The 16,463-nt window shown below is 41.8% G+C and overlaps 1 protein-coding gene across 1 annotated transcript; it reads left to right on the top strand.

Moving 5' to 3' along the window:
* The first annotated feature begins 435 nt into the window (after nt 1-435).
* On the top strand, nt 436-1,392 carry LOC138875666 (uncharacterized). Its single transcript, XM_070154521.1, has 2 exons — nt 436-778; nt 974-1,392. Exons 1-2 carry the CDS (start codon nt 436-438, stop codon nt 1,390-1,392), a joined length of 762 nt encoding a protein of 253 aa, XP_070010622.1.
* The last annotated feature ends 15,071 nt before the right edge of the window (nt 1,393-16,463 follow it).

The raw sequence follows: 16,463 nt of genomic DNA, 5'->3' as shown, positions 1-16,463 counted from the left end.
AATAAATGCTTTAATGTTATGATAAATATCACATTATGGTGGATGTCTACTCTTCTTCCATGATCTTCATCTCAAATGCTTAATGACATATTCAATGACATATTTTGTATGTTCAATGACATATTCCATGACATATTTTCTTCACTTTTTATGCCTATATAAAAGTCTTGTAATAGATAGAAAAATACACACAATTGAAGAAGAAATAAGAATCTCTCTTCCTCTCTTTCTATCTATATCTCTTAGTTTGTTTTGCTTGTTCTACATTGTTATTTTGGGTTATATTTTATAACACGTTATCAGCACGAGACTCTACAATTTCAAGAAGATCTTTGAGAAAATTAAGGTATAATTTTTCTCAAATTTGTATTTTTTTAAATGTCTGATATTATGAAAAGAAAGTTCGTTGCACTTGAAATTTCGGGCAAGAACTATATGACATGGGTATTGGATGCTGAAATCCATTTAGATGCAATGGGTCTTGGAGACGCCATTAAAGATAAAGATAAAGCGTCTACACAAGACTGTGCTAATGCCTTGCTTTTCTTGCGCCATCACCTTGATGAAGGGTTGAAAATTAAATATCTCACAGTGAAAGATCCATTTGTTTTGTGGAATGGTTTAAAGGAAAGATATGACAACTTAAAGTTAGTCACTCTTCCACAAGCACGATATGATTGGGCTCATCTTAGGCTCCAAGACTTTAAGTCTGTTTCTGAATATAATTCTGCTATGTTTAGAATTACTTCCAAATTGAAACTCTATGGAGATAATATCAGTGACTATGATATGCTTGAAAAAACGTTTACAACGTTTCATGCTTCCAATATGGTCTTACAACAGCAGTACCGAGAGAAAGGCTTCACAAAGTACTCTCAGTTGATTTCTCTTCTACTTGTGGCTGAACGAAACAATGAATTGCTTATGAGAAATCATGAAAATTGACCCACTGGGTCTACACCATTGCCTAAAGAGGATGAGGTGTATTCCCATTATGCTAATCGTGGAAAAGGTCGTGGCCATATTCGTGGTCGTGGTCGCGGTCGTGGTCGTGGCCATGTCCAAGGAAGAAATTTTCCTGGTATTAATCATCCTCCACCGAAAAATAACTTCCAAAAATGGAAAGGTAAAGATGAGAAGCGAACTGCAGAGGGTTCAGAAACTAAATGCTATCGTTGCGGTGGAAAAGGGCATTGGGCAAAAATTTGTCGCATACCAAAACATTTGGTTGAGCTTTATCAAGCATCTCTGAAGAATAAAGGCTCTGAAGCCAATCTTGTCTATGATATTGAATTTGACATTACCCACTTGGATGTGGTAGATTTGTTTGAGCACCCTGATGAAAAAATAAACCACTTGATCGGTGATGGATCTGTGGTTAAAGATGATTGAGCAATTTAATTTTTATGCTTTTCTATTCGTAGTATGTAATGAATAAACATCTCGTAATTTTTATTGCACTCTATAATTCTTCTTATGTAGTTCTTAAGGATATTTTTATTTCCGAAATTTTATAAATTTCACAAACAATGAGTAATGTCCTTTTAATTAGTATTCTAGTCTCAGTGATCTTTTAACGATTTTAACTTTCCTATACATTGCTTTAATTCTCTTTAAGAAAAGGTTTACAAGCACCCTGGAACAACTTTTGTCACTTCACCCTCAATTTTTTTTATGAGTATGTTCTTTTCTTACACAGATCAATTATGTTTCATTCAATGTGTAGGAAAATGCAAATAATTTATACTTGTAAATAAATTTGTTGTAGTTGTATTAGTCATATGTGTACTTGTATTATTTTTTGCGTAATTATTTGTATAATAATTAGAATTTTCCAGAAAATGCATTAAAGGCTACTATTGAATTATTGGTTTAACTTTATTTCTTTTCCATTTTTTTTCTAAAAATACTAATATTTATTCATATACTTCTTTTGTGTGTCAAACTATGGGAAGCAAATATGGATATCTTTCAAAGCAAACTTGGATCAAAGTTCAATTATAAAAATATTTGCTTAATTGATTCATGTACGACACATACAATATTCAAAGAGAAGAAATATTTCTCTCATTTAAGTATGTGTAAGGCAGATATTACTACAATTTCTGGTAGTAGTAATCTAATTGAAGGCTCTGGAAGAGCTACTATAACTCTGCCTATGGGAACAATAATTATCATTGAGAATGCAATGTTCTCCTCCAAGTCCAAGAGGAACTTGTTGAGTTTTAAAGATATCCGCAAAAATGGATTTCATATTGAGACAATAGATGAGAATAATATGGAATATCTCATCATTACCAAGAATGTCTCTGACCAGAAAAGAATTATTGAGAAGTTCCCATCTTTATCTTGTGGCCTGTATTGGACAAAAATTAGTGCAATTGAGGCACATTCTACCTTAAACCAAAAGGTTACTTCTTACAATACTTTTGAACTTTGGCATGATCGATTGGGACATCCTGGATCAATTATGATGAGACAAATCATAGAAAACTCAAATGGGCATCCATTAAAGAATTTGAAAATTCTTTTAAATAATGAATTTTCTTGCACTTCTTGTTATCAAGGCAAGTTAATTATAAGACCATCACCAACAAAGATTGGGATTGAGTCCCCTGCGTTTTTAGAACGTATACAAGGGGACATTTGTGGACCTATTAACCCACCTAGTGGGTCGTTTAGATATTTTATGGTCTTAATAGATGCATCCTCTAGATGGTCTCATGTATGCCTATTATCATCTCGCAACCTCGCGTTTGCAAAATTAATGGCACAAATAATCCGATTACGGGCATAATTTCTCGTTAATCCAATTAAGTCTATTAGACTTGATAATGCTGCTGAGTTTTCATCCCAAGCATTTAGTGATTATTTCTTATCAATTGGGATAAAAGTGGAACATCCTGTAGCTCATGTTCACACTCAAAATGGCCTTGCAGAGTCTTTAATTAAACATGTACAATTGATAGCAAGACAGTTACTCATGAAAACGAAGTTTCCCACTTCTGTTTGGGGTCACGCCATTTTACATGCAGCAATGCTAATTCGTCTCAGACCGACAAATTATCACAAATATTCCCCGTTGCAATTAGTTTTGGGTCATGAACCTAATATATCTCATCTAAGAATTTTTGGATGCGTTGTATATGTGCCTGTAGCACCCCCATATCGCACCAAGATGGGTCCCCAAAGAAGGTTAGGAATATATGTTGTGTTTGAATCACCCTCCATTATTCATTACCATGAAACATTAACGGGAGATTTGTTCACTGCTCGTTTTGCAGATTATCGATTCGATGAGGCATTTTCCCCAAAATTAGGAGGAGAAATTAGTGAAACAAAACGTGAAATTTTGTGGAAAAATACATCATTGACTCATCTTGATCCACGTGCATCTATTTGTGACACAGAGGTGCAAAAGATTATCCATTTGCAGAAAATAGCAAATCAAATGCCAGATGCATTTACGGATTTGAAAAGGATAACAAAATCACATATCCCTGCAGAGAATGTTCCAATCCGTATTGATGTCCCTATTGGACAATCTTCTAGTGTCATAGCTAATGAGTCAAAAGCACGCCTAAAACGTGGCAGACCATTAGGTTCTAAGGATCGAAATCCTAGAAAAAGAAAAACAAATTATCAAGATGACATTACGAAAGAGTCTCATAAAGAAATTCACGATTTAACCAATCCTGAGATTCATGAGGAAATCAATGAGCCTGAGACTCAAGAAAATAAGGAACTATCAATAAATCCAATCGATATTGAGACAAATTTGAATCGAATGGATATAGTGGCAGATTACATCTTTGCATATAATGTTGCATCTAGCATTATGCAAGAAAGTGAGGATCTTGAACCTCAATCTGTTGGAGAATGTCGACAAAGACTTGATTGGCCAAAATGGCAAGAAGCAATCCAATTAGAGTTAAGTTCACTTGCAAAACGTGAAGTTTTTGGGCCTGTAGTCCAAACACCTAATGGTGTTAAGCCTGTTGGCTACAAATGGGTCTTTGTACGCAAAAGGAATGAGAAAAATAAGGTACAAAGATATAAGGCACGCCTTGTTGCACAAGGATTTTCACAAAGGCCTGGTGTCGATTATGAAGAGACATATTCTCCTGTTATGGATGCTATAACATTCCGTTATCTTATTAGTTTTGTTGTCCATGAAAAGCTTGACATGCATTTAATGGATGTAGTTACAGCCTACCTTTACGGCTCACTTGATAATGAGATATACATGAAAATTCCCAAGGGATTTAAAATGCCCAACGCACAGAATTTAAATTCCCGGGAAACATTTTCAATCAAATTGCAAAGATCTTTGTATGGTCTAAAGCAATCAAGAAGAATGTGGTATAACCGTCTTAGTGAGTAATTATTAAAGGAGCGTTATATAAATGATGCCATTTGTCCATGTGTTTTTATAAAGAAAACAACATCGGAATTTGTTGTACTTGCCGTATATGTTGATGACATAAAACTTATTGGAACTCCTACAGAACTCCAAAAGGCAACTGATTATTTAAAGAAGGAATTCGAGATGAAAGATCTCGGAAAGACAAAATTATGTCTCGGTTTGCATATTGAACATTTGACAAATGGGATTTTTGTTCATCAATCTGCCTACATTAAAAAGGTATTGAAACGGTTTTACATGGATGGAGCACATCCATTAAGTACTCCGATGATTGTTCGATCACTTGATGTGAATAAGGACCCGTTTCGACCTCAAGAAAAGAATGAAGAGCTTCTTGGTCCTGAAGTACCATATCTTAGTGCAATTGGTGCACTAATGTATCTTTCTAACACTACAAGACCTGACATAACTTTTTTCGGTTAATGTCTTAGCAAGATATAGCTCTGCTCCTACAAGGAGACACTGGAATGAGATCAAACACATATTGCGATATCTAAAAGGGACTACCGATATGGGCTTATTTTATGGCAATGATTGCAATCTCGATCTTGTTGGTTATGCCAATGCTGGGTATTTATCTGACCCGCATAAGGCTCGATCTCAAACAGGTTATGTGTTTACATGTGGCGGCACTGCCATATCTTGGCGATCGACTAAGCAATCAATCATGGCTACTTCTTCTAATCATGCTGAGATAATTGCTATTCATGAAGCAAGTCGAGAATGTATTTGGTTGAGGTCTATAATACATCTTATCCGATACAAATGTGGTCTGAAGTGTGAAAAACTACCCACAATTTTGTATGAAGACAATGCAGCATGCATAGCCCAATTGAAGGGAGGATTCATAAAAGGAGATAGGACAAAGCACATTTCCCCAAAGTTATTTTTTACACATGATCTTCAAAAGAATGGTGATATCAATGTGCAACAAATTCGTTCAAGTGATAATATGGCTGATTTGTTCACCAAATCTCTACCAACATCAACCTTCAAGAAACTGGTGTACAAAATTGGGATGCGAAGACTCAGAATGTGAGTTGATGCTCTCATCAGGGGGAGTTAATATGCGTTGTACTCTTTTTCCCTTACAAGGTTTTGTCCCACTGAGTTTTCCTTGCAAGGTTTTTAACGAGGCAACCAAAAAGCGTATTTCTAAACATGTGTACTCTTTTTCCTTCACTAGGATTTTTTTTTCATAGAGTTTTTTTTTTTCCTAATAAGGTTTTAACGAAGCACATTATCTTTGGACATCCAAGGGGGGGTGTTATGATAAATATCACATTATGGTGGATGTCTACTCTTCTTCCATGATCTTCATCTCAAATGCTTAATGACATATTCAATGACATATTTTGTATGTTCAATGACATATTCCATGACATATTTTCTTCACTTTTTATGCCTATATAAAGGCCTTGTAATAGATAGGAAAATACACACAATTGAAGAAGAAATAAGAATCTCTCTTCCTCTCTTTCTATCTATATCTCTTAGTTTGTTTTGCTTGTTCTACATTGTTATTTTGGGTTATATTTTATAACATTTAAAGGATTTTCATTGAAACTGGAGTTTTTATGAGATATTTGGTTATTGAACTGCAGATTTTGACTTTGATACTTCCATTGAGATTTTATATTAGATTATGTATATGATTTTAATTCTCGTCACTGCACTCAAACTTTATTTACTTTGGATACTTACTGAGTTGGGGTACTCACGTTACCCCCTGTACCTTGTGTGCAGATTCAGGTGCCAAAGCCTCCGAGCGGGCTCGATATAGTCCTGAAGCCGCCCACGGGTGGCATAATCAGGCAATCTATAAAAACTGCAAGATTGACTAACAATGAAGACGAGTATGAGGCTATGATTGCAGGTCTGGAATTGGCCAAAAGCCTGGGAGCTGAGATCGTCAAAGCAAAATGCGATTCACTCCTGGTATTAAACCAGGTAAATAGGAGCTATGAGGGCCAAAAAGACAAGATGCAAAGGCATTTGGACAAAATCCAAATCACATTACGCCGTTTCAATGATTGGACCCTGGTCCACATACCTCGTGAGCAGAATAGCGAGGCTGATGCCCTCGCAAACCTGGGATCATCTGTTGAATAAGATGACCTACACCTCGGAGCTGTTATTCAGCTGTCCAAATCAGTGGTCGAGGAAGGTCATGCTGAGATTAATTCTACTAGCCTAACATGGGATTGGAGAAATAAATACATTAACTATCTGAAAGACGGAAAATTACCCACGGGCCCAAAGGAAACGAGGGCCCTGCAAACCAAAATAGCCCAATTCTCGCTCGATGAAAACGGGACTCTATACAGAAGAACTTTCGATGGCCCATTAGCAGTATATTTGGGGCCAGAAGGCACAAACTATGTACTCTGAGAAATTCACGAGGGTACTTGTGGAAACCACTCTGGCGTCGATTCCTTATTCCGAAAGGTGATCAGGGCAGGCTACTACTGGGACAACATGAAAAAAGACACTAAGGAATTCGTCCGAAAGTGCGACAAATGCCAGAGATTTTCCCCTATGATTCACCAACCCGGCGAACAGCTACATTTGGTCTTATCGCCATGGCCATTCATGAAATGGGGAATGGATATCGTCTAACCCCTAACAACGGCACCAGGTAAAGCTAAATTCATTTTATTTATGACTGACTATTTCTCAAAATGGGTGAAAGCGCAGGCCTTCGATAAGATAAGAGAAAAAGAAGTCGTTGACTTCATTTGGGATCACATTATGTGTTGATTCGAGATTCCTTCCGAGATAACATGCGATAATGGGAGGCAGTTCATCGGAAGCAGAGTAACACAGTTTCTTGAGGAACACAAAATCAAGAGAATCCTGTCAACACCTTACCACCCATGTGCAAACGGCTAGGACGAGTCCACAAACAAAACCATCATCCAAAACTTAAAAAAGAAGTTGGAAAGCACCAAGGGAAAATGGAGAGAAATGTTGCCCGAAGTGCTATGTGCATACCGAACAACTTCAAAATCGAGCACAGGGGAAACACCTTTCTCCCTAGTGTATGGCGCCGAGGCTCTGATACCAGTGGAGGTCAGGGAGCCAAGCTCCAGTTTCCGACACATCACTGAGAGCTCAAACAACGAGGCCATGACTATGACCCTCGAACTATTAGATGAAAAGCGAGAAGCCTCGCTGGTGCGAATGGCTGCCCAAAAGCAAAGGATAGAAAGGTATTATAACAGGAGAACAAAGCTCCGACATCTCGAAGTCGGTGACTTTGTCCTAAGGAAAGTCACCCTTAACACCTGAAATCCTAATGAAGGAAAGCTTGGCCAAAATTGGGAAGGACCGTACCGTGTCCTCGAAGATATCAGCAAAGGGTCCTACAAGCTCGGTACCATGGAAGGGTTGCAGCTTCCAAGCAATTGGAACATATCAATGTTGAAACAATACTACTGCTAAGGCATGTGTTGCACTCTTTTCCTTCGACCAAACTTTGTCCCTAAAAGGGTTTTATCGGCAAGGTTTTTAACGAGGAAACATCTATATGCTACCTAAGGGAGAGCGAACAAGTATTTAGGGTTTCTTTCGCAATCAACCTCAAACACTGGGAGGGGGTTATTCCCCCAAAAGGTCATCTACTCGAAGAAGCCAAGATGCGCTAAGAGGGCTCTCAATAAGAAAACAATGTACCGGGCCAAACGATCGAACAAACCGTGTCCGCGTAGAATAACCGAACCCATAACAACAAAAACATATATACTTGTACCAAGTAATCAAAGGAAATCGGTATTTTTGCAAAAACTGCTCCTCTGTCAAAAACGTCCCGAACACTCGGGAACTGGCATCAACAAATCACAACAATGTGACCCCTGGGTCGAAGGTTCGAGCTCGTAATCCCTTTAAGGCAACAATGTGATCACGAAACAATTCCAAAGCCAAAAATATCCCGAACACTCGGGACTGGCGTCGAAAACTAGAGGCTACACGACCTCAGGGTCGGAAACTCCAAAATCGCAAGCCCTCAATGAGGCAATACCAAGTTTACATGTAATGGCTCCCGAGCCAAGAAACCCTCGATGACTCAGGGACCACTGTCAATTGCCATCTCCATCGACTTATCAAAACCCGAGGCTGTAAGGCCATATGCGGGCAGCCTCGATCTCGTAAGACCTCAATGAGGCAACATCAAGATCACAAAATGGCTCCAAAGCCGAAAGGCTCCTCGAACACTCAGGGATTGGTGTCAAAATCTCTAAAAACGCACGGTCTCCAGGTCGGAAGCTCCGAAATCATAAGCCCTCAATAAGGAAATGCCAAGTTTACAAGTGATGGCTCCCGAGCCAAGGTACCCTTGATAACTCGGGAACTGTCGCCAATCACCACTCATTAAAAACCCGAGGCCATTAGACCCCAAGCGGGCAGAATCAGTCTCGTAAGACCTACATAAGGCAACAACAATATATGTAAGACCTCAAGCAAGGCATGAACCACACTTGTACCAAGTGACAATATCTGTAAGACCTCAAGCAAGGCATGAACCATACTTGTACCAAGTATCCAAAACTATAAGACCTCAAAGGCATGTAAAACTTGTAAGACCTTACGAAAGGCATAAACCCGATCTAAAAGTTTAGGCTATATATCAAACTTGTAAGACCCCTAAAACGGCATACCCTCGATATAGACGCCGAAACTACTTCACTCGAATCTTAAAAGCACCGGCCAAACATGAATGACTCAGGTCATAAGGCTGTACCAGCCAAACTAACACGACTCGAGGATGCCCGACCATCGCTATAAATCACAGGCCTTCAATTACTTCGAATACACTTCGGAAAGAACTGGTTAAACTGGCTACCCTCGACATAGGCAAAAAAGTTTCGACCACGTCAGCTCCTAAACACTGGCTTTGAGATACTCAGCCTCCGAGAAAAACCTCCCAAAGTGCTCGATCATCACCATATAACAACTCACAATTGAGTTTTTTTATTAAACCGTCGAAGAGTCAGGCAAACATTATTTCAAAAAGTCCTTAATGAGGGAAAATTAAAGCCTATATTAGAGGTTGCATCGACCCAAGGTGTAAGAGCCATTGTCGCCAACCCACATAAAAGGTCACATCGACCCAAGGCATAAGAGCCATTGTCACCAGCCCACACAAAAGGTTGTACCGACCCAACGCGTAAGAGCCTAAGGGCCAGCTTGCAATTCAAAAACTTGAGGGTCAAATGAGCTCGAATCGAAACTCGATTCGGAGACTGAACGCAAAACAGTTAGCTGAATATGCCTAAGAGCAAACGCGTAAGAGCCACTCTTGCCAGCACTAAAATTAAAGGTCGCACCGACCAAACGCTTAAGAGCCACTACCGCCAACGCTAAAGTCGTATGTCACAATGACCCAACGTATAAAAGACAGGTCTAACCTGAGAATACTCGGGGACCGACTTTCAACCATCACGGGCAGCTCAGTAATAGCAAAAACCCGAGGTTATAACCCAAGGTCTAAGATCTCAAATCGATTGTCAAAAGTAACGCTTATTATTCTCAAAAGGAAAAGGAGAAAAGAAATGATAAAAAATGAAAAGCCTATTATACATATGGCTCGCAGAGGACGTTTACAAGGCTTTTGAAAAATCAATACAAATAAGAGGCCAAACAGAACCCCGACCCATTATCGAGCCTGCATCTTCGACGGCTCCGCCAGAAGTTGTGCCCCAACAGTTCCAGCTACAGCCCCAAGACCTTCGACGGCCTTTTCCCCTCGGGGAATTCCATTTCCATTCTCGTCATCTTCTAAACCACTACCCGGCGCATCTCTAGAAGCAAATAAGGCAGTAGCTCTCTCCTCTACGGTTTTCACCCTCTCAAGCTCGACAGACAAATTGATATCCTTTGCATGTATGTCCTCTAAATTTCGCCTATGAGGTTCTAACCCAGCGTACTCCACAGCTCGAGTCAATTTCAGTTCGGCCTCCTATGGCACTCTCTCGGTGTGAGCATCTATCACAATGGCACTCTCTTTATGCGCAGATATAAGCGCCTCAGCTTCGAGTTTGATCCCAGATAGTGCAGCTACTAACTCAGAGTGGAGACATCTATATTTGTCACTATCCTCCCTCACGTCTTGAAGTTGACGCCCGACTGAAGCCATCTTTTCCTGAAAGGTATCCCTCTTAGAGGCTATCTCTCTCACATGTCGTTTGAGTTCGAAGACCTTAGAGTCTCTGGCTCAGAGCCCCTCCCTCAGTAGGGCACCTTCCTTCTCAAACTGCATGAATCAAATCCAGGATGTTAAAACAATGGGATCTGGCAAACATTCAGACGATAGCAAAATGGAAACTACGTAACCTGTTCAACAAGATGAGCCTTCTCATGCTCGTGACAGGTCACCTCAGCCTGAAACCGGGCGAAAGTCTGATTATAAAGCACCTTGGCCTGTAGCCATGAAAAAGACAAGTTAAAAAGACAAATATCAGAGCGACAAAGATTAGAACGGCAGATAGGATTTATAAAAGCTACCTGCTTGCAAAGCCTGCTTATCTCGCCGAAGATGAGTGAAGCATCGAGCTCGGGAATTCCCTCGAAAGGGGCTGAAGGCCTTTCGAGCGCCTCTCTGTTTTCGATAGGCACCCACACATCGGAATATTCTTCATTTAGGACATCTAGCATTCCCTTAGGGGTAAGGTCGTTCCCTGAGGGGAATCACTCACAACAATGGCACCAGAAGGGTGAATCAGGGCCATCTCTTGTCCTTGAAGGGCTCAAGAATTGGGCACCTCCGAACCGCCTACCAAATGCATTCCATCTTGAGGGGTATTTTGGCCATCGGTCGTCTCAAGGACGTCGCTCGATACCCCCTTAGTGGCCTCCTCATTCTGAAGTTGGACCATGACGACATCAAGCTCTGGCTAAAGAGCCACCATCTCTACGGCTTGAGGATCGGCCAGGTTTTCCCCTCCCTCAGGCGCTATCAAGAAACAATTTTCCCCCTCGCCTTCAACTAAGGGACTTCCAGCTGCTCCCAAAGTTAGGGCTGTCAGTTCAACCATAGTTTCTTCCACCTTGATCTTCTTGGATTCCGAAGGTTCATTCGACGGTTCCCTTTGTCTTTTCTTCCCTTCATCGGGTCCCGATGTACCCTCTTCGCTAAGCAATGTTCCCTTCATCAAAGGGATCTCCCCCAGACCTATACAAATGAAAGAGGTAAACACAAGGAGTGGGAGCGCTATAAATAGTGACTCAGGTTGAAAGGTATGACTGCAACAGGGGTGAAAGCTCGCCATGGTCCTTAACTTCCCATCGAGCTCGAGACAGGTCACGCCACACTCGCTCGTCATATGGGAAAATCGAGTCCAGCCGGCCGACCCAACCCGAGAGGTCCGTAACCGCGCTAGGATAAATTGCCATGGCTGCATCAGCAGAAAAAATTAAGCGCATGGAAAGATAGACCTAAAAAGAAGCAAGGAAATGCTAGATAGAGTATCTGCTTACGTTCCATATTCCACCTTTCGGGGAACGACATCCTTTCCACCGGGATCAGGTCCGAACTCCTTACTCGGACAAAGTAGCTCATCCACCCTCCATTCCCACCTTATTCGATACAAGCAAAGAGGGCCCTCGGAGCTCTGCAGTGGAGCTTAATCAGACCCCCACGAAAGAGATTGGGGCTGTACATACTGATAAGGTGATCGAGAGTGAAGGGCATCTCCTCAATCATGTTCACATAGTACCTAATCATGTAGACAGTGTGCCAGAATGAAAGGTGAATTTGGTCGAGGGTCACTTGATACCATTGGTAGAAGTCGAGAATCACGGGGTCTATCGGAGGCAAGGATGGCCCCACCGGCCCAAGGGTAAATGGGTAAGTATACACACTGAGGAAGTCGGCTTTGTATTTCGTTATATCCTCCTCCAGAGTAGGGATCTCCACAAGCATCGTGTCTCCATAACGGCAATCAGTCCTCACCCTTTCGACATCTAATATCGAGCTAATATACTGAGACACAGGCTCACGATACCCAGGCTTCGAGAAGGTCTCTTGACCTTGAAATCGGAAGCCGTTGCAAAAAATTCTAGAACGTATTCCCCAGCTTGAGGAGGCATTACAACTTTGCCTTTAGATGGAAGCAAAGAGGAGGAGGTTACGCTCTCCTGATAAGTAGAGGCAGAAGTTTTCGCCATTCTTAAAAGATTCCAGAAGAGAAAGGGAAGTTGCGTTTCGAAGAAAGAACAAAAGTATAAGTAGAAGGAAACTTTTTGGGGCTTGGTGGTGCAGTGAGTTGTAAAGAATGAGAATAGAAGTATTTATTGAGGCCCCGCACGCACGTTGAAGGAGGCTAAGGACAACCAACCACCGTAATCAATGTGAAGGCTTTCAGGGGCTGTGTGTACATCGTCTTTTGGCACCTTATAACTGCCCTCACTATGGAAGTACCAGAGGGGCAGGAATTCGAGGTCGTTTCTTATCACTTTCACTCTAAGAAATGCGGGGTCTATATGTATACGGTAAAATCGGAGGGTCCAATTTTATGTCATTATGATGCCTCGTAAGCACATTTCACAAGGTTCGAGACTAGGGTCGAGGTTCACCCTTGAGGGCTATCAATGCTCGACCTCGGGACGATGCAGACCAATGGCTTTGATAGAAAAGTGGGGAGTTCCCAAGGCGCACAACTAGGGCTGACAAAGTTTAGTGAGCTAAGTTCAGACCGGAATCATGGCGTCAACTAGCTGTCCAATCCCCATATTTTCATAATAAATGCACTTGTACTATGTTGGGGTTCCCCCTCATATATAAAGGGGAACCTTGTAATTTTGTAAACGTCTGTTGCTCCATACTAAATACACAAGAACATTCTCTCTACTCTCCAACGCATTCTCTTGATTTCATTGCTCCATTTATTGTGTTCTGCTTAAAGTTTGCCATTTATTACTTATTATTGGCCATAAAGAGCCATCATTGATTTATCTATAACTGTTAGTCTCTATCGACCGCCCTCGATAGCTCACAGTCGAACTTCAGACTCGACCTCGAGACCCTCAAATAGGCAAGCTCGAGGCCCCGATTATTGATCATTCGATTTGGTTATCGCCTTAATCTCAAGCTCTTATCTCATTTCTAAGTCTTCCACATAGCATCAACTGCCTAACAACTAGCATAAAAATAGATCACATATTTTTAGAACCACTAAATCAAATTTAATTGTTATTATTATTTTCACGGTAAACATGACTCAATCTCTCGAGCAATATCAGCAACCTGCTCAAAAGTAGCACCTAACACCCTCTCTCTGGTCATGAGAATCCGAAGCTGATATGTGAGGCCAACCACGAACCTCCTTATCCTCTATTTATCTGTAGGAACCAACCAAACAACATGACGAGCTAGTTCTAAAAATCTCATCTTATACTGCGTTGCAGTCATATCATCCTGACGCAACTACTCGAACTGCCTGCGCAGCTCCTCTCTGCGAGACTGTGGCACATACTTCTCCAAAAAGAGAGCGGAGAACTGCTGCCAAGTAAGGGGCGCTACATGAACAGGCCTACGCCTCTCATAAGTCTCCCACCAAGTAAAGCCAGCTCCTGAAAACTGGAAAGTAGTGAACGAGACTCCACTGGTCTCCAAAATACCCACGGTCCGAAGCATCTTCTGGCACTTGTCCAAGAAAACCTGGGCATCCTCTCCCTCAGCACCACTAAAAGTCGGAGGCTGAAATCTACCAAACCTCTCCAATCAACGTTGCTCATCGTCTGGCATAATTGGTACCATATAATCCTGAGCCGGTCCAACCGGCTGGGCTGTAGGTGCCCCCGGTGTCTGAAGTCCCTGCACAACCTGCTCAGGTGTGCGAGTGGCGGGAGTCTGAGTGCCTCTCTTGGCCTAAGAAGTAGTTGTCGCCGTAGTAGCTCAGACCGCCTGAGCCAGGCCAGTGCACACTCACAGAATCTAGGCTAGGGCCTCCTGAAGGCCTGGAATAACAATCGGCACAGTCGGTGCCTAAGCTGGTCCTGCTGGAGCATCCGCAACTAGGACCTGATCATGAATTGGAGCGGCTGGTGGATCTGTAGGTGTTGCCCTAGCTGTTGTGTGAGCTACACTTCTGCCCCTACCACGACCTTGATCGTGACCTTGGCTTCTTGTAGCCCCAACTAGTGGTACTGGTGGTCGTCTGTCCTGACCGGTAGCACGTGTCCTCACCATCTGTGAGAGAATAGAATAACAGAAGTTTAGTACCAGAATCAATACATTCACACGGCAGGAATTTCAAGAATGTGAGGTTTTTCCTAAAGGTTCTGCAGCCTCCCGAGGATAAGTACAGATGTCTCCGTACTGATCAGTGAGACTCTACTTAATCGGCTCTTGACCCATGAGACCTATGTAACCTAGGCTCTACTACCAACTCATCACGACACCAAACACCCCGATCATGATGGCGCCTATCACCGTACTAGTCCAACCGAAACAACACGACCTAGTGTGTCTCCTTTGGTGCGCCTGTTCTATTTGTGAAAAAGAAGGATGGCACGATGAGGATGTGCATTGACTAGAGGTAGTTGAACAAACATACAATAAAGAACAAGTATCCTTTGCCTCGTATTGATGATTTATTTGACCAGCTTCAAAGAGAAAGAGTGTTCTCCAACATTGATCTATGGTCAGGGTATCACCAGTTGAAGATCAGGAACTCGAATATTCTTAAGACGACTTTTAGGACACGATATAGTCATTATAAGTTCCTTGTGATGTCTTTTGGGCCGACCAATGCCCTGGAAACGTTCATTCATTTGATGAACATCATGTTTCGACCTTATCTAGACTCGTCTGGGATTGTTTTCATTGATTTTTTTTGGTGTACTCGCTTTGCTAGGAAGAGCATGTTGAGCATTTGAGAGTTGTGTTACAGTGATTTAGGGAGGAGAAGCTTTATGCATAGTTCTCCAAGTGTGAGTTTTTGCTCAGTTCAATGGCTTTCTTGGGGCACGTGGTGTCCAGTGAGGGTATTCAAGTTGACCTGAAGAAGATAGAGGCAGTTCAGAGTTGGCCCAGACCATCCTCAGCCACAGAGATTCGCAGCTTTCTTGGTTTGGTGTTTTATTATCGTCAGTTTGTTCAGGGATTTTCATCTATAGCATCACCATTGATCTAATTGACTCAAAATGGTGCTTTATTCAGGTGGTCGGAGGAGTGTGAGGCGAGCTTTCAGAAGCTTAAGACTGCCTTGACCACAACTCTAGTGTTAGTTTTGCCATCAGCTTCAGGTTTATATACAGTGTATTATGATGCTTCAACAGTTGGTATTGGGTGTGTGTTGATGCAGAATGGTAGAGTGATTGCCTATGCTTCTCGTCAGTTGAAGACCCATGAGAAGAACTACCATGTTCATGATCTGGAGTTGGCAGCCATTGTTCACGCGTTGAAGATTTGGAGGCATTACATGTATGGCATGTCTTGTGAGGTGTTTACTGATCACTGTAGCCTCCATCACTTGTTCAAGCAGAAAGATCTCAATTTGAGGTAGCGGAGATGGTTGGAGCTGCTAAAGGACTATGATATCACTATCTTGTATCATTCGGGGAAGTCCAATGTAGTGGCCGATGCTTTGAGTGGGAAGACAGTGAGTATGGGTTGTTTGGTGTACATTCCTGTTGAGGAGAGACCTCTTTCAGTTGATGTTCAGGCCTTGGCCAATCGGTTTGTGAGGTTGGATATTTCGGAGCCTAGTCGAGTATTAGCTTGTGTGGTTTCTCGGTCTTCTTTGTTTGATCGCATCAGAGAGCAACAATATGATGATACTTATTTGCTTGTCCTCAAGGACAAAGTTTAGCACGACGATGCCAGAGATGTGACTATTGGTGATGGCAGAGTATATGGGATATATGACCAGTATGTGTGCCCAATGTATATGGGCTTTGGGAGTTGATTTTGGAGGAGGCTCATAGATCATGGTATTCCATCCATCCTAGTGCCGGGAAGATGTATTAGGATTTGAGACAGCACTATTGGTGGAGGAGAATGAAGAAGGCTATTGTGGGATTTGTATCTCGATGT

This window comes from Nicotiana sylvestris, chromosome 8, assembly GCF_000393655.2.
Source record: "Nicotiana sylvestris chromosome 8, ASM39365v2, whole genome shotgun sequence".
NCBI lineage: Eukaryota > Viridiplantae > Streptophyta > Magnoliopsida > Solanales > Solanaceae > Nicotiana > Nicotiana sylvestris.
This window is presented reverse-complemented; position numbering and strand designations above follow the sequence as displayed.